Below are 27,863 nucleotides of genomic sequence, written 5' to 3'. Positions count from 1 at the left end.
TTTATAGCAGTAACATCTGATTTAATGTGATGAAGAAGTGAAATGATCATTCTGAGTATATATATACACATATATAGCAGGATGCTGGTAAAGCTTGAAAATACACCTTGAAAATACTTGAAAGTGCTTACATTTGATTTAAGTAAAGGTGTAGGAACCCTGAATCACACTAACAATAACAAACAAACTAACAGTAACAAACAAACTCAGTAGGGATACCTCAAGCCAATTTATAGGATCAGGATCAGGTGTGATCCAGGAGTATCAGCTGTGTAAAGCCTGGTCTCTGCTAGTCCTGTGAGTTTTCTTCAGCTGTGAGAAAAGACCAAATCATGACCAGGACATCTCTATAATGAACTAAAAGTTGGGTAACGCTTTATTTTAGAAGTCCCTTAATTTTATACTAATATATTTAAATCCTAATTTACAGGTATTTAATGGTTAATTTTTAGGACATTTTACAGAAACGGTGGTGCAGTTTGGTACAACTTAAAAGAAAAAAACTGAAAAAGTATCAAGTTGGTTTAGTTGATAAGTATTCAGTATATTTGGATTCATTTGCAAAAATTCTTAATAATTCTTTAACAGACAAAGAATACATAGTTTTCATTGCGTAGTTTTGTGTGTCAAACGATATATTAGCATATTAGGGTCTTTCTTAAAAAATGTTATAATAGGTGAACGTCTTCTTCACTTCACAACACTTTATTTTACAAATCCCCTACTTTCAGTCATTCCTGGGACATTTTTTCAATAATTTCCTAATAGTAGCTATTGTGTAACTGTTAATTCTGAGGACATTTCTTTGAAAGGGTTGTGTAATTTGCCAGTATATCGGAAATGTGCTCATTATAAAGTTTTTAAGAAGGAATCTAATGTGCTAATATGTAGTTTGACACACAAAACTACACACTGAAAAGTATTTTCCTTCAGTTAAAGAATTGAGAGAGTCTAATAAAATTAAAGTACCCATGAAATAAATATACCAAAAGTTGCACAAGTATGATCCACAGTATTTGCCTGATGTAATAGGATATTTGTTAAACGATCTATAGATGCAATGTTTTAATTATGTATGATGATCTCAAACAAATCGCATCATCAATCTCAACATTACTCATAGGCTTAGTGGCTGCGGCTATATCAGTTTACAACTGGCAGACATTTAGTTCCAGTCTGTTGAAGTAAATAGACGTGTAGGACAGCATCCAAGCCATTGTCACAGTTCAGAGGAGTTTAATAGGGAGGATCCTGACAAACACACAATGTGGAGAAGATTATGAGACCACCAGTCTGTTTGACACCAGATAAACTAAATACTCACTCTCTCTATGTCCCCCCCCCCCCCACACACACACATACACACACACACAAAAACGCGATCTGTCTTTTATTAGTCAAACAGTGTAGCAGTCTCTCATGCACTGTCTGACTGTCTGGCAGCGAGAACCACTGAGGTTTTGTTTCACGTCACTACAAAGAGGAAATTTCACCCTAAAAAAAAAATAGCATAGTGTAGAATAAAATACAGTCCTTTTATGTTGCAATCAGAGCACAAATTTAACCACTTTGCTATAATTTGTAAGCAAAATTGTCGTCATGTTTCTGCCTGAAATAGCAAAATGCTTGTAATTCTCTTTAATATCAGTAAAAAATAGAAAACAAAATGTTGGCATACACTTTAGCTTGTATACAGTGAACCAGATCAACAAGATGTGTTGAAATACTGCATATATTGGCGTGCGTTGATGGTTGATTTTCTATGCTGACACCAGTGGACTTACACTATCTCTACAGTTCAGTTCTCTTATAGCACAATGTTTCACTTGACTTCTGCTTGATCTTAACCACTACCCCAATTCTGCTGAAAAAACACATTTAACCCCACAAATTACATAACCGAAAACCTACTCTGTCATCAAGCATTTTTGGTTACAGTGATCAAACGGAAACTCTGAACAAAACTTGTCCAAACAAATTTAGAGCATTAGCTTAGACCCATTGTATTCTATTTTATTCTACTCTATTCTATTCTATGCACATGTTTCAAGTGTGTGCATTTTTAACACATGGCACTACTGAGCCTTCGGATCCCAAAAAATTGCCATATATGAAACATATATGACAGTATATATGACATATGACATGTATGAAAATGTCTCAGGCAGCAGACGCCACACACACTCACACTGATACATAAACCAGTAGAGGCTGACAGATATACTGTATGTGTTACGATGGTTCCCACACACACGTCCATACAGGTTATTGTTCATTCTGGACTTCCTCTCCTCACTTGGGCTTATACCCATGGAAAGGAAGTGGTCACTTTTTAAACACAAACAGCAGCTGTGTACATACACACACACGAGAGGATATACACACACAAACCACCCATGCTCCTCACACGTACATTCACCCTGCAAAGAGGAAGTGGTGTTTTCTCATTTGATCCAACACACGCAATCTTAGTCTTTCATACAGTCGCAAAAACCACGGGCATAATACACATGCACACACAAGCTAAAATATACACATTTTCACACGCCAATCTGTCTTTTTTTTTCTCCCTTTGACACCCACAGCCACTATTTAGATTTTTTCACACTTGCACGCATAAATCCGCAACGGCACAGATAAACATACACTCACAACCACAGTGATCCCAGCCCATGGCACTGACATTCAGTTTATCTGATCTCTAGTCGCTGGTGGAAAGAAAACAAGGTGGCCTTGACCAAGCCTGACTAAAAATATGTCACATGCAACTTCGGCCCCACACTTATAAGAGCCAAAGCCAGCATTATATGTCCATAACAATTCAGTTTTTGGCTGTCGGAGCATGAGGACAAGGCCAGTCACCCCGCTATCATTGTTATATTCTGTGACAAGGCTTTGCATAGCCAAAATCCCCCTCATATATTATGAAAAGAGTTAACAAATTGTTTCTATTTAGAGCGTGCACTGCCAATGACATGTAACGCAACATGGAACAATAACACATTTATCAAAAGTGTCATTTAGAGGTTAGACTGTGGGTTAGAGTGTTTCTTCTGAGAAATACTTCTTCTGAAATGTGTTTGCAGAATCCCTAATATGCTTTAAAGGTTTAGAGAGCAATGCCAATTTTTTTTAATGTTTCCTGGCAGCTATAATTTGAAAACATTTTCATTAGATCCATTTTGTGAGTGCAATTTGATACGACACTGCTGTCTCCCTATGTTTGTGTCAACGCTTCTCATTAACCTTTGTGACAAAGCTTCATGTGACCTTCCTCCTTCCTGTTTATGTCAGGAAGAAATCAATACTTTATTGGCTCTTTTAGGACTGAATTAGAGATCAGCCTTAGGATGCGGAGTAGACTGAGTTTCTGCTCTGGGATTCCATCACACACTACATATAGACTAGTGTTTGTGATGTGGAAAAAGTCTATTTTTTTACGGTCAAAAGTATCAAAGCACAAAGTCAAACAGCAAAACTACATGTGCAATAGTCCTATAGATTGTCTGTATTCGTTGGTTTTATAGCTGGCTGCTGCCCTGGAGAAGGAGCGAACCCAGAATGCATTGCACCTGAGGGAGCAGCTGGAGGAGCATCGCAGGGAGGTGGAGCTGGAGCTGACGATTGACAGGGAGAAGAGCCAGTTGTTGCTTCTGCAGTACCAGCGAGACAGCACACAACTCCAGCAGAAGGTGTTTACCAGGCCACTGAACACTGCACGATGTCACATCACATGACAGTGATATAAACCTTTTTCAATTGTCATCTTTTTGTCATTCTTCCATGAATGCCTTCCTCTCCCGTAGATGACATGGTGAAAGATCATTCTGAGGTAGCAGAGAATATGAACATGTACTTCCCTGAGAATATCCGTGTGCCTTTTTTTGTAGCTTTTTTATTCTTGGTTTCTTTCTTGGCGTTTTTTTCCTTTGGCCGCTTCATCTTTCTATATGTCCATCTGTCGATACATCCTTCCTATTTCTGTGACTTCCAGGAATTTCAGATCAGGAGTTCCCACTTTATCGGTATATGATGCGTATTTCTGTGCATGTGTATGTATTTGGTTACTCCCTTTACCCCCATGTCTTAAGCATCATTGGAATCACCAATATGAACACACACTCTACTTCTGACACACAAACACACACACATATTCAGAGTGTGTTGACACCGTGGTTAGTAGTCTTTGTGTAAAGACGGCAGGATAAAGAGGAAGAAAGACTGTCAGACTTCAAATCCAGACAGTGAGGGTGAAACTACAGAAAACAGTGATACATTAGGTGAACAGGCATATTACCACACACCCTAAAATACAGATCCACCCACAGTACACTGGCTTACAAAATGAGTAACAACCAACACCGGGGGGAGTTTAAATAGACTGACAGGTTGTGACAGTTACTGAATTTCCATGGTGTAGTAAAATAGAGAATAGTTCAACCCCTTTAGCTCCCACTGTTTCTGTTACTGCAAGTTCACCTCCCACCCACCTCCTGTAGAGCATGAGGTTACATACATGTTATCTTAATTTCCGTGTAATCTTTGCAACCAATCTGAGTCATCGTAAAAACTGAAGGTTTGAAAGCATTTGCATGACTAATAAACAAAACCACAAAGAGCAAATCCAAAACAGTCCAATTCCTTTGTTGTTTATATCTGTTGTATAGTTTTTGACATAAGGCCTAGTTTAATAGTCAGAATGAAATGATTTTTTTTTTCTTCTGTCCAGCTTGAGGAGAGAGAGTGGGAGGTACGAGCGCTGCAAGAGGAGCAGCTGGAGGAGAGGAGGCGCAGGGAGGAAGAGAGGAGGACACTAGACAAGGAGAGGAGGAGGAGAGAGGAGGAGATACACCAGGACCTGCTGCGCTCCCAACAGCAGGAGGCACTACAGCTGAGCCAAGCTAAAGCTGAACTACAGCAGATGACTGAGAGGAATGCTAAACTAGAAGAAGAGGTGTGTGTGCGTGTGTGTGTGCGTGTGTGTGTGCGTGTGTGCGTGTGTGTGTGTGTGTGTGTTCAAATGTCCTCACAACAATAAGAAAGACAGAAAAGGTGACACTGCGCATGTGAGCACAAAGAAAGATTTGCATTTGCTTTATAACGTATGTCCTGGTGTGTTTCTGTGCCAACGCTATTTAAACCGAACTGGATTAAATTTAGCAAGCGGGTGTTTGTGTGAGTGCGGTCACAGCACGGGAAGAGAGTGATAGAGTTTAAGATGGAGAGGGAGAGAGACGGAGACAGACAGAGTTCATATTTGCTTTGGCAGCAGAGTGCGCAGTGATGGATTTCTGTCTCAGCACCATCCGAATGGAGCTGAATTAAATTGTGAAATAATAAGTGAAAAAAAAAAGAGGGAAGCAGGATGGGGCGTACAGATGAAGGGCCTGAAGGGAGGGAATGAAGGCAGCAGTGTGTGTGCGTGTAAAAGAAAGCGAGACGGGGAGTGAATGTAGGAAAAAGTGAGGAAACACATTTTATGAATAAGAACAAGGAAAAGCGTCCTAAAGTGACGAGGAAGAGTGACTGTTCTAGACGTTGTGTGTGTATCTCTTTGTCTGTATGTGTTTGTTTGCGGGCGCCTGTCTCGAGGGGAGCAGTCTGAAGCTTCAGTCACGACACATGTCAGCGGTCTGACCGAGCTACAGCAATAACACCTCATTTTCAGGATACGTTTCCCTTTCTGCCCTCAAGCTCAACTTTCATATGCTTTTAATTCTCAGTTCTCCTAGATTGTTTTTTTTACCCATTACCTGTTTTAGCCACGCTAGCGGCATGGCACTAGGAACGGTCGATCGGCTCACCACTTTGGTCCAGACTAAAAAATGCTATTGGATGGATTGGCACCAAATTTTGCACAGTCATTCATGGTGCCCAGACAACATATCCCCATGACTTTGGTTATCTCACCTTGAGTATGACATTTATGGCTCCAAAAGAAATGTCTCAAAAACTATTGGATGGGCCGCCATAAAGTTGGTACAGACATTAATTTTCCCCTCAAGGTGAATTGTAATTACTTTGATGATCTCCTGACTTTTCTTCCAGCATCATCATCAGGTCAAAACTGTAATTTGTCCAAAGCTTTGGTTTAAATCCAAATACTAACAGATCCAACAGTCCCATCATCTTCAGCTGTACTCTGTGTTAAGTGATGATCGGCAAATGTTAGCATGCTAACACACTGAAGATGGTTAACATGGTAAACACATCATACTAAAATCAGGGTTTGGGCATTGTTATTGTGACTATGTTAGCATGCTATGCTGTCCACTTTGGGCCACATGCTTTTTTTGCAGGCTGGTCAGGGTTTCTTTTTAGTAATTTCAGTTTTAAAGTTGAAGCCTTTGGATTGTTCATATATAAACAAGTAAACCAATGTCACAGAAAACTCACCAATCAAATTGGAAGATTGGAGATGAGGCCTTGTACAGTAATGTGAAAAAGTGTGATATTATATTATATTATGATTAAAACAACTTTTTTTCTGTGGAATCCCTAATAATCTGTGTCCTTAATGAAGACTGAATTGAATTGAACTTTGTTTCCTTCTTCCCTCCCATATCAACAATCTTCATCCATCCCAAGTCTAGAGGAAAGTGGTGACACTGATAAGTCAAGTCAGTGTTACCACTCTCCTAGCCTCCTCTCATCATACATTCATCACCCCCCGTCCCATTTTCTCCTCTTCCTCTCTCATCCAGCTTTGTACTGCTGCAGTCCGACAGCCCTCCAACAGCCCCCCCCCCCTTTTGTCCGTCCACTGTCTCTTTAACCGCCTCCCTCTCAGAGTGCTTGTCCAGATAAGTTCAGCCAGTTCAAGGTGCCCTGATGCCAATTTCACAGCTGACATGCTCTTTTATGTCATTCATGGATCTTCAGCACAGCAGCTCCTTCCCCCTCCACCCCTTCCTTTCTGCTCTTTCTCATCTATTTTAAAGGGGCCAAATGTTTTTTTTCTTCTTCTTTTTGCTGTGCTCTGCTCGTGGTTTTAAAACAGTCTAATCTTTTTAGATGACCTTTGTTCTTTCTTTCTTTCTTTCTTTATCTGTATTCCTAGCCTTCTGACTCTGTTCTTCAGTTCTGTCTCTAACGATCTCTCTCAGTTCTTATCTAATTCAAACCCAAGCTTTTATCATCCTTTTCTTTATAGAAGTTTTATTGTGTGTGTGTGTGTGTGTACGCTCGCGTGTGTGTGCATGTGCGTGTGTGTGCTGGTGAGAGATAATCAGGTTTTGATCATGACCTTGTGATATCGCTCTTGTTGCCAAGATACTGTTGCAACCTTCAGCCATTTTCATCATCAAGTGCTGAAGCATAACAGTGACCCTTCACCCAGTCCGTTTTCAAGACAACAAAATAATAATCAGTCTCTTGTGATAAAGAGTCATTATAAGACTGAATAAGAAAAATCTAATAACGCAAGTTTAAATAATGCAAAAAGAGAAAATGTTCTTACTTTGTGCTGATATTAGCAGGTCAACATGACAACAACTGAACTGAACAAAAATAGAATAATACTTATGTACACAGTGTTTAAAGGACACATTTGCCAATTTTTCTATACTTGTCCACAAATTTTGTATCTCACAGGACACCTCAAGCAACAAGTTCTATGTTACAGCCCTATAATGTCGTAATTATGAATTGTAGCTTAATGTCTTTAAGAAATTGTGAAGAAATAGTATTGTGGTAATTTTTTTAACTTTCACTCTGTATCTCTTAAGCAACAGCATAACCTTTCCAAAAAAGTTATATAATCCTATCCAAGCATGTCATTATATACTGATGCAGTACAGAGATGTAGTTGGAAATTAGTAAAGCATTACTTACTACACATTCACACCCAAACACACTCTGATTGTGCCCCACCACCACCCCTCTCAGTCCGAATCTCTCTCCTCTCTCACTGCTTTTCTTTGTTTTTCCGTCTGCCCCACCCAAAGTCTTTCTTTGTGTTGTCTCTGTCCCCCCCCCCCCCCTCTCCCCGTCTCCTCTTGTCTCACTCTGTCTCCCTCCCCCCTCCCTTTCTGGCTTTTGCTACAGATGGACCAGGACAAGAGGAAAAGGTCACTCTGTCTGGGGGAAAAGACACCTGACCTTTAACCTCCCACTGACAGCACTGAGGTCGCACAACACACTGAACACACACAACACTCTCAAGGTCAAACACTAGTGTATATCTGTATGTTATATGGTTTGTGTGCATGTGTGAGGATTTGAGTACACAAAGTCCCTCTTAATGCAAGCCTATAAGCATCTCTACATACAGTATGTGCTGATTTCAGGCATTTGACTGCGTTTTTTGCACATGTGTGTGTGTGTGTTACAAGTGGAATGTGGTTTACAGTGTTAGATTAAAAGCAGGGGCTCTGTGGGTCTGCGTGTGACTTCCATCTAATAGCCCTGTAATCCTGCTCTCACTAGGAGCCCCACACGCACACACACACACACACACACACAGATGCAGGATCTAACACATGCCTGCATAAACAGGCAGGAAGGAGACTCACACTCCAAGTCTTGCATATACACACACATAAAGGAAATGTGTGCAAACTGACACACACTCTCATAATAATTACATACAATGGCACAAGGCGTGACTCACTGCACATGGAACATAGATCTTGTGGCTTATAAGCACCCATTAACACATGCACATATGTTGACAATTACACACTCATATAAAGTAAATCATACGCAAAAAAAGCGCAGAGTACACAAATATGTACTGTATGTTCTCCATCTCTGGGGATTTCTCCGACAGTGAGGGACTAGATGTTGACGTGCAGAGGACCCCATGAGATATATGTACACACACTGACTGACAGAGAGACAGACAGATATCACAGTGTACGATGTTGTAGCACCTGGCAGTAGAGAGACATATTTCACCTTCACAAACACACACAGAACTCCCTCTATAGAAACACACTGTATGTTTTGGCTCATCCCTTATCCTGTAATCATTCTGCATGCCAGCATGGAGGAGCTGTTCACACAGTGTCAGATATCAGACCAGGACCGAATTACTGGTGAAAATAATGGACTGTGTAGTCATATTATTAAAAGCTCAAGATCATGTCCCATCCTTTGATTAATCAGCTGAGTCAGGAGAACACAGTTTTTACTGCTTTTGACTTTTGTTTCGCCTATCTGGTCATTTCAGCTGACTAAAGCAAAAGGACTCGATGTAACATTTGACACAGTTCTGAAAGTGTGATTTATGACATGATGAACAATACAGAGCAATGGCAACAGAAGTGGATCACGTTGCTGTTAGCCCTGACAAGTATGTAATGGAAACTTAACATTTTCTACTCAAACTGAAAATGGTTAGAATTTCACTTGATGACTAGCTTGTTTGAAAATGAACTCAAAAGAGAAAATGTTTCTTTTGAAGCATCTTGTTTCTAAACGTGATGCATGTAAAATATGATCCAATTTATTATGAAAGCTGCTGTGAAATCTGTACATCCCACCATTGCTGCATTTTTTTTTTTGTTTTGCTTTGAAGGAACATATGAGCCAAATATGAGAGCCAGTGTCTTACATAAATGGTAAATGGCTGCATTTATATAGCACTTTTATCCAAAGCAATTCACAATGTTTCTGCTGCCCACTCACCCATTCACACAAACGTTCACACACTGATGGCGGCAAGCTACCTTGCAAGGTGCTGGCGCAACCATCGAGAGCAATTTGGGGTTCAGTATCTTGCCCATTAGTGGACGACCCACTCTACCTCCTGAGCCACAGCAGCCCTCTAACAATTTGTGTGGTGTAAAATGTCATTAAGAGTCCGTGCAGACTGAATCTTCCTTTAAGTATTTGTTAAATTTAATTCCAGAAGTTTGTCACCAGACCATGTTAGGATGTGTCTTGTTATCATACAGCAGATAGTCATAATAATGGAAACCATTCAAATGGCACATGTTTGTGATTAAATGAGCCAGAGAGCAGTGTTTAAATGAATGTAAAGTCATGAGAAAGCTATGAAGTTCTTTTCCTCAAACTTGTGCTCGGGATGTAAAGTGAGCAGCTTTTCTATTTCTGCCAGACTGTCACGTAACGAGAGCTGTAGTTTGTGTTAATCAGACTTGATTCAGTGAGAGAGGCTTTATCTCTCTGTAGACAATTTAATGTATCACATGTTGACCTCCCGGCACCAACTGTTCTCCCACGCTCCAATTCAGTCTGTTTTGTGATTATGGAAGAAAGAAAGCACTTGTTCTGTATTTGTATATTTTTCATCTGTATGGACAGTTTATGTACATCTTTTTGTGTCTTTAGTTTAGTGTGTCTATATGATATGTCTCTGTGCAGTTGTTTGTATTGCACACTCTATGTCTATGTGGTTTTTGGTGTGTTTTTTTTTAGTGCATAATACTGTGCTGTAAGGGCTATTAATACAAGATCGCTGTGACTGTGTTAGGGTAGCTTGCCTGTGTGGGTCTCGCTGACCGAAACTCTTTGACTGTGCTGCTTTCTCAGTGTTATCAAGTGGCTCAGAACGACCACATTTTTCTTCTGCATCCTGACCAAACTGCTCTGCTGAAACTGCTGAAGCAACACTTTTCTGTTTTGCATTTCTCTGTTTTGTTTTTGCATGTCATTCACCTCACTGTCTTTTATCTTTTTCATCTCTGTCTCAAACCATACTCTGTTTACTCCCTCAGTCTTGCACTCTCTCCTTCACCACAATGAAAGTCTATCTTAAAGGAGCTCTGTGTAGTTTTTGACCACTAGTAGAGCTATGGCGCTATGTTTCTACAAGTGCTAGCTAGTAAACATGGATGTAAACAATGCAGGTTTGAAAAATGTTTTATGAGGAACAAACACATTTGTTGGACCTCAAAGATACACACAATGCATTTTGGTCAGAAATACCACATGTAAACAGAAACTACTGGTTCATGAGAAAACTCTGCAGGGTACCTTTAAATTATTTTATCCTTACTTTTAGTCTTCAGTCAGTTTTTTTAGAATTGACATTAACAGAAATTTAAAAATGACAGTTTGATATTTTAGGGGTAGTGTGCAGTGTCTCTGGCTATGATAAGAGTTGCCAGATACATTTTGGGAGCACAAGTTGTGTTTTTTGTCTCTGTACTGTAACTATAGCACTAAACCTGTCATCTTCATTGTGACTACAAGACTTCGGGACGCTGTACACAGTAACTGTGGCCAGCCAGTAGTTTTATCAGGACATTATTCAGATTCATAACAACACCCTAAAACCAAAAAGCTTTTACATACAGTATCTCTTTATGTACAGGTCAAGCAAGTGAGATACGTCATGTAAATAAGGCAGATCTAGAGGTGTTGAAAAGCCATTTTCAATGCTAAACTAAACAGGTCCAGGTCTATACTTAATTCTTTACACTCTCTGAAAGAAAGTGAATTGGTTTATTTCCCAAAATGTTGAACTATTTCACTAACTGGAAATAACCAACATTTCTCTTTTTTCTCTCCTGCTGCCCTCCAGGTGGCGTTACTCCAAGAGACAGTAAGAAGGGAGTGTGAGGAGAGGGAGGAGCTGACTGCAGCTCTGTCTCAAGCTCAGCAGGAGCTCCACGGGCTGCGATCCCCAGCGTCTCATCAAGGCTCCTCCAAATCCCCCGCACAACCCCCGGAGAGACACACACCCCCGGGGAACAAGCATTTCCATCTGCATAGTAGTCAAGCCCGGGTACCCCTCACTCGCTCCTCAACCTCCCCGAACACACTCCGACCTTCCCCTGCCTGCACAGATAAAGACAGAGGCCGGGGCGCAGATGGAGGAGGAGCAGGGAGGAGTTTGGAGTCCTGGAATGGCAGTGGGGTGTTAGGAGGTGAGAAAAGGCGAGAGGGGACGCTGCCCAGGCTGAAAGCAGGCAGCACAATGAGTGAAGTCAAACAGAAGGTCAATTTAGTGATTGGGATGAAGGAGACACTTTAAAAAGCAATCTGAATGAAGGACGGTATTTTTATGAAACAGTTGTTGCACTTTCCAAAATAAAACATATTTTAATGCTGTTTTGAAATAGTATTTTATGTTAATACTATCATTTTAATAGTATTTTTAATATTCCCCTAAAATGTAATAATACACACCTTTTACTTTGCCTCACACACCAGTTTCCTGACTTTAAAAGACACACACAGACATATGTACACACTAGCACACACCTAATGCGCAAAACACGACTGCTGAGTCCTGTTCGTACACCAGCAAACTCCCAGGACACACACTCTCCGACAGACATGCACTTGTTTTCTCACAACCCGACTCACGAAGTCTCACTGGCACGCACAGGATTTCACAGACAAACACCCACGCACGCACATAGTATCTACACACACACACACACACACACACACAGATACACGCAAACACACAGTGTGTCACAAGGGCAGGGCTGAAGGAGCATGACAGCGTGTCCCTTGCCACCCGTGGACACAAACAAAAGGCAGGCAAACACAAAAGAAACTGTAAGGCAAGCACCCCCAGATACACACACACACACACACACACACACACACACACACACACACACACCAATTACCCAACCCTCTCCCCTCAGGCTTTGTGTGTTATTGACATCATTCACTCCGTGCAAGGTCTTTCCATCCCTCCCTCCCTCTCTCTCCCTTCCTCTCCCTCTACATTTGGGATGAATTGGCATAATGGGAGAAATGCGTGAAGTGTGTGTGTGTGTGTGTGTGTGGCACGTAACTAATTTCCCTGCTTACTGCCACACATGGAAAGCTTTTCGGTGTGACTTCCCCGTGCCCCGCTCTCCCAGTCCATCTGCGAGATGCTGCGCACGTGCATGTCGTTCACTCAGAAAGGTGGCATGATAATGATTTTGTCCTGCCAGTGTTTCCTCTGTTTGCCAGAACACACACATATGGTTTATCTGCTCAGTCCGTGCGGAGAGGACGTTCTGAAATACTGAACAATGAACATCATGTGCCATTAAAACTTCATTTTCTACCTCCTCTGTTTTTGTCAAAGGATTAAATGGAACATTTCCTTACTGCACTCAACGAACTGGTTCATGTTTTTTCCTCAAGTTGACGATCACAGATTCCCAATAAAGAAATTAAGATTTTTAATATGATTACCTAATAAAGTTACGGTTATTTTAGAAATGTGTTATTTTTGACTGAGGTGACTTCACTCGGGTTTTTTTTTAAAGTGCCCCTTTATAACAAACAATACACTCTCCCTTGATGTGAATAACGTGGCAAATTCATTTTGTACTTTGCAGCTGACTTCTTGTTGCCTTCCTGTGTTTGAGTGTGTGATTGTGTGTGGCCTTGTGTGTGTTTACTCATCGCATGAGACGTTGCCACGCGTACGTGTCTCCGGTGAGTGATTGTTTCTGTCCCAACACCGACGTTTCTCACTTTTTGTCATTACGTAACGCAGCTGAAGGACATCGATTGTATGGTTATCATCTCAATGTACGTGTGGCAGATTAAGAAATCTTTCAGTGCAGGGCTGCGTATTGTTTGATTTTTTTCAGTACTTTTAATATAGTGTGAGGTGACTTGATCTTGGAAACAGCAGTTAATAAAACAATTTTAAACTCAAGGTCCACTAACTCACTGGTTCCTGAGCTTTTGACTGCATCACATAATCTTCATTTGCAGATGGAGTCTTTTTTTTCTTGTCCTTGTTGGCTTAAAGGTTGAGCTTGGCGGCTGATTTTTAATCATGTAAACAGCAAAAAAAAAACAAAAAAAAAACAGTAAGTGGACCTTGAGTGCAGATTAAATTGTCAACTGGCCAAATTTTGATTTGAACTATCTGATGAAAGAAGTCAATAAGATCAGACATTTAATGCAAACTAAGATACTCGGTGCAACACACACGTTTCAGTCGCTACCGAAAAAGCTATTTAGGTTTGATACTCTGCTTTATTCCAGGCACATGCTGACCTTTTGACAACTGCTCACATTCTCCCTGCATATTCACTTCTGACTTTTGACCTTTCCTTTTATCCACATTATACTTCCTTTGACCGTGACATGCACGTGTGCTGCGTATTTGAAGAGATCACCTCTTTCTATGTCCATCACAGAGGCATTAACACACACACACATCCCTGTTCCTTCTTTCTCCCACAACACACACACACACTCAGTCTTCAACACACTCTCTGCTCTGACCGCAAACATTTTCTGCCTCGCTCAAAACACAAACACACGCTCTCTCTTTATCTTTGGCGCACAGACTTAAATCTGTCTCTGTGTCAATATTCTTTTAATCTCTTTGGCCTTCTTTTGGTATTCAACCTCTCTCGTCCTGTTGCTAAAAAGCAATTCCCCCTCAGCCTCTCCTTCGCTATCTGTGCCTTCACTTTATTGTTGATCCAGTCATCTCTCTTTTCTATTGCCCTCTGCTCTTTTACTGGGGCTTTTTCCTTTGCTTGTGCCCTTGCTTTGTAGCCCTTGACCTGGTGTCCTTCCTGGTTTGTGTGTGTGTGTGTGTGTTTGTTTGAGAAAGAGCCCCAGGGCATGTGTGTGTGTGAGAGAGAGATCTCGCCTGAATGGATACAACTCCTTGAAAGCCGTCCTACATCTTGATATGTGCGTAAGAGGGCACGAAGCATAAAGCCCTATTACGTTGATATGAATGACGTTTTGATCCCTCTTTAACATTCAAATTTAATCTCCCCTTAACAAACACTCACATGCACACATGCCACGCACACGCACTCAGAGTGTGATCTCTTCCTCGTAGTAATTATCATAGCAGGGCAGGCATGCACACGTGTCCCTGGGGAATCTGTGCAAGTTGCTCATAAACACACACACACACACACTGCAGGGAGTGTATAACTAAGCCCTTGTTCGTCACTGGGCGTCCCTGAACGCCTCTCTCCTGCGTCGTTATGGTCGTTCCGGTATTCTGCCGTCCCGTGAGCCCTCCCACACCCTATAATTAGTGTCACCCAGGCAACCAGAGAAAGAATGCTCAGTATTCTTGTCGTCGTGGTAACTGCGTAAGTGCGGGGGCGGAGGTGCTGGTTGTAGGTGTTGGTTAATGACAGGGACAATGAGACCTCAGTCTGCCACCTCATGTGGTGTATCAGTAAAACTGAGGTAGGTAAACGTGTGTGTTCGTGCGGATATTTGTCTGTCCTTTACGTGCCATACATATAGCCTCAAACAGGTTATGAAAGTACGCCCTTATGCCATGTTTTTGATTGTGGCTATAGCTCACAATAGCTTCAGATGTTGCGTGTGTGCCCTGTCACCTGCAGGTTCCCATCAAGTACACAGCAGACTACAACTTCACTATTTTTGCCTGCAGACCCAGAAAAGAAGTAGAACTTTTGAGCTGGTAAAATACCTGGCACCGTTTCCTGTGTGTCATTTAATTTGTGGTAATTTGATTACTGTTATTTAGGAATATGCACCATGTGAGCACAAAATTAAAACAGTGGTTGAGGATCTGTCCACTTGGTCACAAGATGTATTGTAGGGGTCACAAGATAATTAATGGGATAGGCTACAAAAGAGTAAAAAAAAAAAAGTTTTTTTATGAAATATTGGATTGTTTAACCTTTAACAATTATTCAAATAAAACAATCTGAGATTACATGCTGTGACAAGTAAAAAGTGCTTCATTTTACTCATTTTTGGGAACCACTTATAAACTAAATTATTTGAGGCCTTAAAACATTTGACAGAGGCCCCTTCTTCTACAAGGCAGGGCCTCAAGATTAGGTAATAATGTGAGCTCCATCTCAGTCGATATTCTGCTTTCCTGTTGCAAATACCCTAATAAATGTGAAATAACTCAAATGACTGAAAACAAACTGGCGTGCAGGACACTTACCAGCTTTGCGCAGCTGGTAAGTGTTGCAACTAACAAAGACAGTAATCCAGCAAAAAAATATGTGTGTGTATATAGACACACCATTCACAAAAACAAACACACACTACAGCAGCTTAGGCCCATAAATCAGTTGTTGACAGTAAAACTGTAGCCAAACAAGGTCCAAGGTCAGTGTTATGAGTCCTCACAACACTAGCTCTCTTTACCCCCAGGGAGCTTTTCTTGGTAGAAACATCTGGTGGGTCTCTAGTTCTCTCTGCTGTCCATTTGGCGTTACTGCAAGGCCTCAGGCTATAAAAATCCTGAGGGCTGAACAGTGAGTGAGCACAATGTTTGAACTAATTAAGCATGTGGAGCTGCACCTTCTTTGACGACCTGTACTTCGCACAGTCTTAAAATACAGTTCGTACTGTATCCTAGAACACTTAACCCACCCCTCCCTAACACGATAGTTGTATATTTCATTGGTTGACTTGTATTACGAAACGTATATTTTGAGTAAGTTGGGCGTACAACGCCTATTTCTTACTAACATCTGATAATTTCCGCAATCATTTCTTCTGTTCCTCCTTTTTTTGTGAGGGGCGGATGGATATGTTCCAGAGGTAATGGCGAGAGGTCCGGACTTTCCAGTAACCTACGTCACTGAAACCGTTGGTGGTGACTCGCTTCGTGCTGCATTCGGGTGATGTCGGAAGTTTTAACAACGCGATTCCGAGAACGTTTATATGATTTGTAGCCTATTTCCGAGGGGAAGTTATGTGAACTTCAATCAACAAAGCAAAAACAACAGCAAAAATGTTATAACCTATGGTAAAACATTACTACCGTGTAATAACATCGACTAGTGTTAGGAGACTAAGCTAAGTGAGACATGAGTAGTCATAGTAGTCATATAGGCTACATTTTCTGCTGTTTGCCGTGTCGATGCAATGACACATACATGGGGGTTTATTATGATAATGGACAAAAATGAGCCAACTTTTGTTTTTGTTAGTCGGTCGGTTTGTTATCATTTATGATCCAAAACGATTGATTTTGGAAAAACATAGCTCACGTGGAGATCTTGAAGGTAGCATCCGGTCATATTTACAGTAATGAGTGTAAGCGGTGGAAACAATATTACATTGTATATTAGATCAATTGTTTCGTTAAATATCTGTACAATTGTTTAGTGCTTAAATAACTAGCTCATAGTGAGTTGTAATGTAGACATGTGAAATATATGAACAAAATAAAGAAAGGGTGAATGGTGATTACTTGATGAAAGAGGGCCAGCTTTAATACATGTTTCATAGTGAACACAGTTTGTGAACGCTTTTGGGGAAATGTATGTATGCTTTTGCTCAATAATTCAACATTGCTGGACTATTTTAGCAGCGCGGATGTGCACTAACGTCTGAGAGTCAACAGGGCAGTGACGTCACGCGCTGTGTCAGTTCATCCTGCTCCGCCGTCGCTCTGTCGAGGCTGAGCTGAGAAACTGCTGTTGTTCGGGCGAAGATGGCCGCGGGTCCCCTATCTGTATCTTCCAACGCGTCCACAAACAACGATGGCATCCTTATTGGTGACAAAGTTTACTCGGAGGTGTACCTCACGATCGATAACTCTCTCATACCAGAGGAAAGGCTCTCTCCGACGCCGTCGATGCTGGATGGCCTCGACCTGAGCACGGAGACCGACCTTCGCATCCTTGGGTGTGAATTGATTCAGTCGGCGGGTATTCTTCTCCGGCTACCGCAGGTAAATCTTCTTGAGTACCTAATGTTAAACATATTTGTGTGGTGAATGGACACTGAGCAACAAGCTGTTATGTTTTTGTAGTCCTCAACACGTTGCGGCCTGCTTGTTAGCAGTTTGCTCATGTTGGCGTGGTGGAGCTAAAATGGCGGCGGCCCATTGTGTAAGGACAGGCTAGATTATACAAGAGTTTAAACATTGTGTCCTGTGTTTTTCTCGACAGGTGGCAATGGCAACGGGGCAGGTGCTTTTTCATCGGTTTTTCTACTCCAAGTCCTTTGTGAAGCACAGCTTTGAGGTAAGTCCATTGAAGTTAATGTGTTGCTGGCTAGCTTAACGTCATGGTTACGTTCGCGGCAGCCATGTTGTCGATACGTTGTCTTTTTGAACTGCTCTAAGACAATGAAGGGACAATGTGAAGATCAGTGCGAAACAATACGAAACTCAAAAGTTCAGACATAACGCTGGATCGACACATGTATTTTCCTCTAGTTGTATATTCACCAGCCAGTCTTCAAACTTTCCGCCAGATTTAAGATATTAGATAGATACTTTATTAAACCGAAAGTAAAGTTTATAATGTTACAGCAACCAACAATGAGGTAATAACGTAAAAGAAACAAAGGCGAAATCATATACAGTAAACTAATTCATCCTTAATAACGGTACATGCAACTTAGTATGTTGTATACAAACACATTTATGATAAAATCGTGAGTTCAGTGTGATTTATAAAGCTGTCTTGACAATATATTTACAGTTGTCCCCACAAAGGGACTAATTCTCATAATCCTAATATCAAGTTAATTAATACCTACCATAGTATAAATAGGGAAAATATTACGAAATCTGCTGACAGTTAACAAATGTCTGTTCTCTTGCACGTTTCGTCATACAGACCAACTTTGTGGTCACATTACCGCTGGTTGCATGTCTTAGGCATGGAACTCTTCCTTCCAACTTTTTGCTTTGATTTCCTTCTTTCCAGATTGTTGCTATGGCTTGTATCAACTTGGCATCCAAGATTGAAGAAGCCCCACGACGAATACGAGACGTCATCAATGTGTTCCACCACCTGAGACAGATCAGAGGCAAAAAGTAAGCATCAACATTGAATCCAGTCTTCTCTCTATGGAAATAATGTTTTTTGTTACGTGGAACATGTTGCATTGCATTTGTTTCTTTATCCAATGTTGTATGATGTTGATCTGTTTTTGCTGTGAAAGTGCTCTTCTGTTTATCCATGTACTCTAAACCATTTTAAAACTTTTCAGTTTCCTCTACACTGGTAGTTTCAGAAGTGTCAATGTCTACATATAACATCTAAGTTTGACATTACACTGAAATTGAATTCTCAACAAACGCACTTTAAAAACTGGAGTGCATTGAAAGACAAGGCACAACTGCGTTGTTTGCGTGTGCCTTTGTCTTCATAGAAATCTGTTCATGTCAGTACTGTAGACCTTGGCATTAACTTGGCTTCTTTTTTCCCTTGCAACCAACTAACAGCGACCAGCTACATTTACCAAAGCCTGGGTGATGTGGAATGGTACGTAAGATGAAGCAGTCGGCATGACAACCATGATGCGAGGGGGTCTCTCTCCTCCCCCAGGCCCACCCCACCCCCTTCCTGTGGGAGACGCCCGTGGTCTGAGCCACCGCGGGGCACTGGGATCGGGGATGACAGGTTGGCCGAAGGTCCTTGGCCCCTGGGGCACCTTGAGGACTCCTGTGGTTCAATCTTAAGCTTTGGGTATCTGTCCGTCAATCTGCGGACCATTGGGTAATGTAGTTTTCTTCTCTGACTGCTCCTCACCATATATTTTGTTTGTGCTTCAAAAGCAAAACTCCATTCACCAACTGCTATTCATGGCTTTTATAGAAATATCACCTTGTTCGTTGGCGGTAGAATGATTGGATTCTTGTAGGTTAAGCAGTTACTTTGTATGTCTTGTTTAGGGTCAGTGCATGCACCATAGCCTCGATAGTTTGGCATTATGTGTAGTTTGTTTGACTCGGCTTTAAAGTAAACGTACCAACAATCTTAATGCACTTGCAGTAAGTCAATATTTTAGATGTGGGTCATGTTGATCCTGGAAGTTTCTTCTGTGCATGTGGTTTGTAGCATGACAATATTCATCTTTTTACTTTATTTAATTTGGAACATCAAATTACTAGATTTGAATCTTTAATTTGATTGTTGTTGATTCTTAAATGGTTAAATGCTGTTTACTACTTACAAGTGTTTGAAGGATGTCAGTCAGGGTTTTGTTTCAGATGTGATGTAGGTAGTACATCACAGAAAACGTATAGTGGTAGCAGAGTCTGACACAGCCTGTGAAGAGGCTTATGAATCAAAATTTATCTAACCCAAATTGTATCAATATTATCATGATTCCACCCTGATGGGTTTTGGATATTTGTTACATAAATACAATTGCTAGATTTTTATAACAGTGGCAAGTTAAATGATCTCCCACTCTGTTGAAACACAATGTTTTGTGGGTTTGTTTTGTAGCATTTGCTGTTGAGGTAGAAGTAGTTGTCATTTGGTTAACTGTTCTGCTTGTATTTGTTTCAGCGTACTCGCTGTACACAACTAGTGTGTTTTGTATTCTGACCTTGACATTGTAATAAGTCAGATTGATCTTAGATGGCTCCTTGTAAAAGCTTTGCATGCCATTTGAGTTTGTAGTTCAGGTTTGATTGAAGGCTGTAGAATAGCGTCTGCATGTTGAAGCAGTGATGTGGTCAACGAACGAGTTTATTTCTGTGAAAGCTGTGATACAGGGTGATTGAGGTTGAGGGCTGTCTGCAGATCCCATAAGCTTCCACTGGAACCACAGGAGTCCACAAACCCCAGCAGACTGTCAGGCATGTTAACAGTTAAACCTGTTGCTTTGAGTTGGTTGAAACGGGAAAAAAGAAAAGAGTACAAGAAATCAGAAGGGCACTTTGTTTTTGTTTGTTTTTTGTTTTGTTTTTTTACTTTCATTTCGCAAGGGGGGAAACATTATTTTATTTTGATTCCTTTATAAAATAGGACTCCAAGTTCATTGATACTTGATCAGAACTACATTAACACCAAAAACCAAGTCATCAAAGCGGAACGGCGGGTCCTGAAGGAGCTGGGCTTCTGTGTGCATGTCAAGCATCCCCACAAGGTGAGTTTATGTTGAAGTTTTTATTACTAAGCATTTATGCTTCGACTCTGTAGTGCAGTGTAGCTGCAGGTTTGCTCCTCTGTGCAGATACAACAACACAGGAAGCCGCTTTTCTCAGTTCTCAGAACAGGCATCTCTCACTTCCGCTATTCTCACTTCTCAGAACAGGCTTCAGCTTGAACAATGGCACACCTGGAGTCATTTGTGTGTTTTGTAACATGCAACCATTTTATCATTCCAGATTATCGTCATGTACCTTCAAGTCCTGGAATGTGAAAAGAACCAAACACTGGTCCAGACGGCCTGGTAAGTTTCTTCCTCGTGTTCCACTGACCATCCCCCACAGCAGCAACCTGTGTCATATCTGCAAGAAGTGCCACCAGACCTGGGCTAAAGATAAAGTTGAACTAGTTTCAAATGGTTGAATTACCTGAAGAGCACTTGATTAATCTGCTAGGAACTTGGAACAGATCCATATGTGGAAACAACACCTGTCAGATAAGTGATGTAGTGCCCCTTGTGTTTTTAAGCACAACTTTGAAAGGCATTCAACAACTATTTTGCCCAGGTCTGACTGCGACATTCCCTCACTCCATTTTAACCCTTCCACCTCTTTTTCTGATGGAGCAATTTGTATTATTGCAAACCTGTTACGTGTCTCACTCTCTTGTCTGCCCTTACATGGCTTTGTTGTAAAGTCTTTTTGGTTTGCGGTGCCCAGGGAACTTGGTTTAACTTTGTCCTTTCTCTCTACTCTTTGATTAAAGGGTAGTCCATGCTGGTAAGTCACATAAAGAACCTCTGAACTCTGCCTCCTTCAACCACATGACCTCAGGAAGCTCCCCCTATTGGCTGGCTGCCCCTCTCCAGACAGCCAATCCCAATGCCAAGATTCACTGAAGGGGGCGGGCGGGCCTTTCCCAACAGCCAACATCGTCTTGTTTTCTCTTGGGTGTCCAAAAGGATTTGTATTTTTTGGTCTTGCTACCAAGGTTTCAATTGTAATACCTATTTTTGCCAAGTAGATGTATTTATATTCTGACTTTTTGCTAGTTTACTTGCATCTAGCATTGAAGTAAACTTTGCCAGAACAGAATAACGTTTTTGACCAGTTAACCTGCCTTATTTTTTAAAAAGTTACAGTAGTATACTATGTCCTGTCCCCAACTGACGTGGTGTCCAGACATGTGTCTGTCTTACAGGCTGATCCAGTTCTCAGGTTTTGCCTCCAAGGACCTGTCTCGCCCACGCAGCAGTCAGAATCCAACGGCCATGTGTTATCTATAGTAGCGTTGGCTTTACAGTTTGACACTGACCTGCCAAAGTGCAGGATAGGTTGTTTGTCGAAGGCAGGTTAGACTGGAAGTAATCCCTGTTTGGCAGGTTTTCAACAGTTATCTGCACTTAATCTCGAGTCAAGCGATTAGAAATAATTAGTTGAGTGAGTGGAAATTGATACATAGAGTGTATCCATATGGAAAGTGTTGCCATTGGAGAGAGGAAACTGCTGTGATTTTTTTTTTTTCTTTTTTTTGTATGTTTGCCTGGTTGTAGTTTTTGATGGGTGTCAGGTTAGTTAGTCAGGGGGTTTTACCATCGTGTTTCTGTTCACATGTTTTTTTTGTCTTTATGACTTCTATGTCTCCTAAGGACATAGATGCTCACATCACCCTGTACTTGTCTGAGTCACATCCTGGTCATTCTGACTTTGCTAATGCTCTCCCAATGGCTAATCTAATTTATCCATTGTCCTAGACGACCCACTGACACATAATCTGTGTTGTAGTGCACTTGGCTTAAGTAGTAAGGCAAAGCTTGCCACCTAATGTCCTTTAGATAAATCTTACAATGCTGCATAGTGGAATGGGCTAGCAGACAAATAGAATCAGTGGTCTTATGGGGGTCTGTTTAAATGCAAGGCTGGAAGGCATATATTAAGTGGGAAGTGTTGCATCATGTGCTTACATCAACCTGCCACTGACAAACTATCTGTTGTGCATGCCACCATACATGCTGCGCCTCCCTGTTCCCTCAGATCTAACAATCTGAAAGTGGCAACTGCATTCTAGATGAATTTTGTACATCTGTATGCCTGCATGTTCCCCACTTTGTAAGGCATGTGTCATTGTCTCAATCATTATTAGTCTTAATATAGTGACTTCCTGATTGTATTATGGTAAGATGGTCTTGGCAGGCCTTCAGTAGATTATATTTCCCATTTGTGTCTTCATGCTTGACCTGTGACATACAGCACTCCCATGGATGCCCCAGAGAGAATGGACAAAGTTAAACTTGACACCAAAATGCATATCTCACTTCAGCACTGTGTAACTGAAAAATGTATAGTTGTAGTCTGTGTAGCTATCAGGGCTAAAGTTAAATTTAAAATTTCTTCAGTGCCTCAAATGGTCAAATCCAGCAAATGGTAACATAATCTCCAGTATATCAGTGACCAATCACAGTTAAGTGTAGAAGTAATCATCCACAAATGTTTTTAGTCTTTATCAGAAAATGGAAAAAATATAAAGCCCTGATAAGGAGTGAGTACTATAGTTGCTAAATGTTGCAGGTTATTGACCTGCAGTAATAATTCATACTTAGAGCTGTGAAATGACTTAAAAGGTGTGGATCAGGGTGAGAGGTGGCTTTGTGTAGAGAAGATGCTATGTTTTCGTTTGTGTTTTTGTCTTTAAAGGAACTACATGAATGACACTCTGAGGACAAACGTGTTTGTGAGGTTCCAAGCTGAGACTATCGCCTGTGCCTGCATATACCTCGCTGCCCGAGCTCTGCAGGTGAGAGGAAATGCTTCTTTTTCTAACTTAAGGTTTCATGTGCTTTTGCCCTGTTTTGAGATGGAGATGATGGGGTGTACACCGATCAGCCACAACATTAAAACCACCTGCCTAATATTGTGTAGGTCCCCTTGGGACCTCCATGGATGGGACTTGTTTTTCCAGCACATCCCACAGATGCTCGATCGGATTGAGATCTAGAGAATTTAGAGGCCAAGGCAACACCTTGAACTCTTTGCAATGTTCCTCAAACCATTCCTGAAGAATTTTTATAGTGTGGCAGGGGGCATTATCCTGCTGAAAGAAGCCACTGCCATCAGGTTATGCTGTTGCCATGAAGGGGTGTACTTCATCTGCAACAAGGTTGAAGTAGGTGGTTAGTCAAAGTAACATCCACATGAATGCCAGGACCCAAGGTTTCAGCAGAACATCGATCAGAATATCGCACTGCCTCCACCAACTTGCCTTCTTCCCATTGTGCATCCTGGTGCCATCTCTTCCCCAGGTAAACGACACACACGGCCGTCCACATGATCTAAGAACGTGTTTCATCACACCAGGCCACCTTCTCGCATTGCTCCATGGCCTAGTTCTGATGCTCACATACCCATTGTAGGTGCTTTTGGTGGTATGTAGGGTTCAGCATGGGCAGTCTGTCCTGTCTGTGGCTACGCAGCAAGCTGTGATGGACCGTGTGTTCTGACACCTGTCTTTCATAGCCAACATTAACCTTTTCAGTAGGCACTGTTGGCTTGGACCAGACGGGCTAACCTTCCCTCCCCACACACATCAGTGAGCTTTGGGCACCCATGACCCTGTTGCTGGTTCACCAATTGTCTTTCTGTAACTTTTAGACGTTACTGACCACTGCATACCGGGAAGACCTTACAAGACCTGCTGTTTTGGAGATGCCCTGACCCAGTCGTCTTGCCATCACAATTTGGCCCATGTCATAGTCACTTAGATACTTGGTTTTGCCCATTTTTCCTTCTTCCAGCACATCAACTCCAAGAACTGACTGTTCACTTGCTGTATAATATATCCCACCCCTTGACAGGTGCCATTGTAACGACATAATCAGTGATATTCACTTTGTCAGTGGTTTTAGTGTTCTGTCTGATCGGTGCATATACTTCATGGTCTTTTTTTTTTTTTTTTTTTTTAAACACCGAATATCAAATTAAAACATCTAAAGCTCTGCAGTACAGCACCTAAAAGTCTTGACTTTTATGATTTCCCAGATACCCCTGCCCTCCAGACCTCACTGGTACCTGCTGTTTGGAGCCAGTGAAGATGAGATTAAAGACATCTGCATCACCACCCTTAGACTCTACACCAGGAAGAAGGTAACACTCAACACCTCCCCCCCAATTTCAGTGGCTCAGTTCCATCACCAATGCTAGTTTTTGTTCATTCCATATTACTTATTTATACCATATTATACAGTTTTACTATACTCTGTGTAGTCTGTGGGTGAGCTGACTGCTTTTTCTTCCTCAGCCTAACTATGACCAGCTTGAGAAGGAGGTGGAGAGGAGGAAGGTGTTTTTAGCGGAGGCTAAGCTGAAGGCTAAAGGCCTGAACCCTGATGGTACCCCTGCACTGTCCACACTGGGTGGCTTCTCGCCTGCATCCAAACCTTCATCCCCAAATGTGGTCAAGGTGGAGGAGAAGTCCCCTAACCCCCAGACCCTCAAACAAATCAAGAAGGAGCCAGACAACCGGACTCAGGTCACCAAGAGTCCACATAACGGGTAAGAAGCAAACACTATTTTATTGTGAGGACAATTTAATGATTGTCATTCTCGTTTTCCTTAATACTTTTCTTTTTGTTTCTAAAATGTTCATACTCTCAATCCTTTTTTCCTATCAGGTTGAGGAAAGAGGTGAAGATTGGGAGGAACAGTAGAAGTGGAAGTCGATCTCGTTCAAGAACACGTTCGCGGTCTAGATCCCGTTCCCCTCGCAGACAGTAAGCTCACTTCCATGTTCAGACATTTCTTAGTTGGCTGTGTTAAGAGGTAATTTTGCTAAACTCATCTTCATTTTTCTTCTTTTTCCACAGTTACAACAGCAGACGCAGTTGCTCAGGGACCTACAGTTCTCGCTCACGTTCTCGCTCTCACAGTCGCAGCCCATCACCTCGGCGACATCCACCTTCGCCCCTCCTTCCCCACCTCAAGTCTAAGACCAGCCACCACAGCAACAGCGACTCCAAGCCCAGCAACCGCCACAGCAACAGTGGAGGTGGAGGATCTGGCCACAAGAGGAAGCGTTCGCGCTCTCGGTCGAGGTCCCGCACTCCGGTCAAAGTGGATAGGGACCGGGACAGAGAGCGGGAGAGGGACAGAGACCGCAGCTCCTTCGACCTCTCTTCAAAGAAACACAAACACGAGCGAGGAGGCAGTCACCGAGGAGACAGGAGGGACAGGGAGAGGTCTCGGTCTTACGACAGGGACAGAGAGAGAGAGCGTAGCCACAAAAGCAAACACCACAGCAGTAGTGGGCACTCAGGACATAGTCGTCACCGGCGCTGAGACACACCAACAGACTAGCTCTGGAGCTGATAGTCGCAGAAGTGTTTTCAGTATACTCCAAACAAAATCGAATCTGGCATGTTCTCCGAATGTTGAATACGGTTCACTATCAGAAAACAACGGTGGTGATCAGTGTGATTCCTGGTCTTTTCATTTAATGGCGTCCATGCCAGCTGGAGTCACAGTAATAGACACATTATCAACGTCTTAAAATGTAAACGGTCTACAACTAATATCAAAGTAAACCAAATATCTGCTGCCTGCAAACCAGTCAGGTGGCATTGCTGAAATGTTGTAGGAGTTGGTGAACAATAATGTAGATAAATTTGGTGCACTGCAGCTGTCTGAGAGAACATGCCAGCTAGGATTTCATTTAGGGTGTATTGCCAGCCATATAGCAACACAGTTGGGTTTCTCAAATGCATCCTTCTGACTATTAAAACTATTTAATTTACAGGAATGTTAATTCTCTTCAACTTTAAATTTTTTTGGCCCTAGTCACAAAACAAAGCATTTAGCAAAAGTAATGTTTGTCCCTATGGAAAAAAAAAAAAAATTAAGGCTTGACATTGGAAGCATTAATGGAAAAAGTGTTGAAATTGCCTGAAACCTACACATAGTGTAGCTTCTGCATGCACAGTTGTCTTGGTGATCAAAAATTCATTGCTTTGACTCTACTCTGTAACAGCACACGCGTAGCTGATATTTGGCTGGCGATGTGTTTTTGTAGATTGAAGGTTTGCATCTGAGGAACCCTGGCTGTAGCAGTTAACATCCGCATGCTGCAGCTAGTGTTGAGCCTTTTTTCACCCACCTCATCACGCGTAATCAGTGGTCGAGGGCTCCTCTAACTCACACAGTGCGACATCAGTCCCAGACCTGTCACTTTCTCCTCCACTTATAGGATTTTGTTTATTTTTTATTCCTTGATGCCCCGCCCTACACACCTACATCCCTTTAGCCTACCCTTATGTTCTTGATTTTACATGTAAAGTTCTGGACTTCTGGGGGGGGAAGAAACTTATTTACAGTGTAAAGACGGATTGATGCCCACTGACACAATGTGAACGCTTTGATTTATAAAAGCGAACTGCTCAGTGGAAGGATTGAATGAATAAATGTAAAATAAAAACGATCATTCAGGAACGATCATTATGTTTGCACATCAAGGGACTGGCAGGCGAGTGGTTTTTGTTTCCTTTTATTTTTCTTTTGACATATATTTGTTGCTTAAGCTGTGTTTTGTACAGTTTCAAAAGAGCAAATTGATTATAGACTGTTTTTCCTTTCTTTTTTTTTTTACATCAGGGGATGCAAACTTGATTTCAAAATATTTTAGGGTTGTCAATTTGTTACACTGGTTTTTAGTCTGCACGTGTTCATGTCCAATTTTTATTCAATAATAAATGAGTTATGCCGCTGAAGTGGGCGATTGTTACTTTTTTTCTAATTCACGCCTTTTGTAATGAAATGAATCTATTATTATCACAAAGGGAGATACATGACCCTTATTTCAAGATCCTGGTTGCTCCTGTAAAGAGAAAGTCATCAGAGTCAAGGTGATATACGCAGTGTAAGACCCTTGTGCAGTTAATCAACCTGCTCACACAGATGTGAGTGTATAAACAATGTCACAGGAAGTGCCTGTCTTTACTGCAAAGTTTATAATTACTAGAAATCTAGTAGAATTAACTGTGGTGTAATTTATGTTTAGAAATTTGCTGTAGTGCAGCTGGATGGGGAAGCAGTATAATGTTTTTAATATGAAATATGGCCGCTAGAGGGTGCT

The 27,863-nt window shown here is 41.6% G+C and overlaps 2 protein-coding genes across 2 annotated transcripts in view; both read left to right on the top strand.

The window, feature by feature from the left end:
• The window catches only part of lekr1 (leucine, glutamate and lysine rich 1), an 81,511-nt gene extending 68,114 nt beyond the window's left edge, over positions 1–13,397 (top strand). Inside the window, exons 10-12 of the mRNA XM_044353209.1 lie at positions 3,528–3,692; positions 4,730–4,954; positions 11,492–13,397. Of these exons, the coding sequence (XP_044209144.1) occupies positions 3,528–3,692; positions 4,730–4,954; positions 11,492–11,944 (843 nt within the window). The 3' untranslated portion in view covers positions 11,945–13,397. The remainder of the gene's footprint in view (positions 1–3,527; positions 3,693–4,729; positions 4,955–11,491) is intronic.
• Positions 13,398–17,249: 3,852 nt separating this feature from the next.
• Positions 17,250–27,317, top strand: ccnl1a (cyclin L1a). The gene is made up of 10 exons (XM_044355191.1): positions 17,250–17,581; positions 17,802–17,876; positions 18,567–18,676; positions 20,622–20,742; positions 20,984–21,048; positions 23,438–23,537; positions 24,779–24,883; positions 25,038–25,291; positions 25,411–25,509; positions 25,603–27,317. Exons 1-10 carry the CDS (start codon positions 17,342–17,344, stop codon positions 26,072–26,074), a joined length of 1,641 nt encoding a protein of 546 aa, XP_044211126.1. The 5' UTR covers positions 17,250–17,341; the 3' UTR covers positions 26,075–27,317.
• Positions 27,318–27,863: the final 546 nt, after the last annotated feature.

The sequence above is a fragment of the Thunnus albacares genome, chromosome 6 (genome assembly GCF_914725855.1).
Source record: "Thunnus albacares chromosome 6, fThuAlb1.1, whole genome shotgun sequence".
Lineage (NCBI taxonomy): Eukaryota > Metazoa > Chordata > Actinopteri > Scombriformes > Scombridae > Thunnus > Thunnus albacares.
Note: the sequence above shows the minus strand (reverse complement) of the source record. Positions and strands in the feature narration are given on the sequence as shown.

Bases quoted from the DNA above. Each gene is read 5' to 3' on its own strand.
- ccnl1a (XM_044355191.1), top strand. From the start codon at position 17,342: ATGGCCGCGGGTCCCCTATCTGTATCTTCCAACGCGTCCACAAACAAC. The intron at 17,877-18,566 runs GTAAGTCCATTG...CCTTCTTTCCAG, and splicing joins TTGTGAAGCACAGCTTTGAG to ATTGTTGCTATGGCTTGTAT. The intron at 25,292-25,410 runs GTAAGAAGCAAA...TTTTCCTATCAG, and splicing joins ACCAAGAGTCCACATAACGG to GTTGAGGAAAGAGGTGAAGA.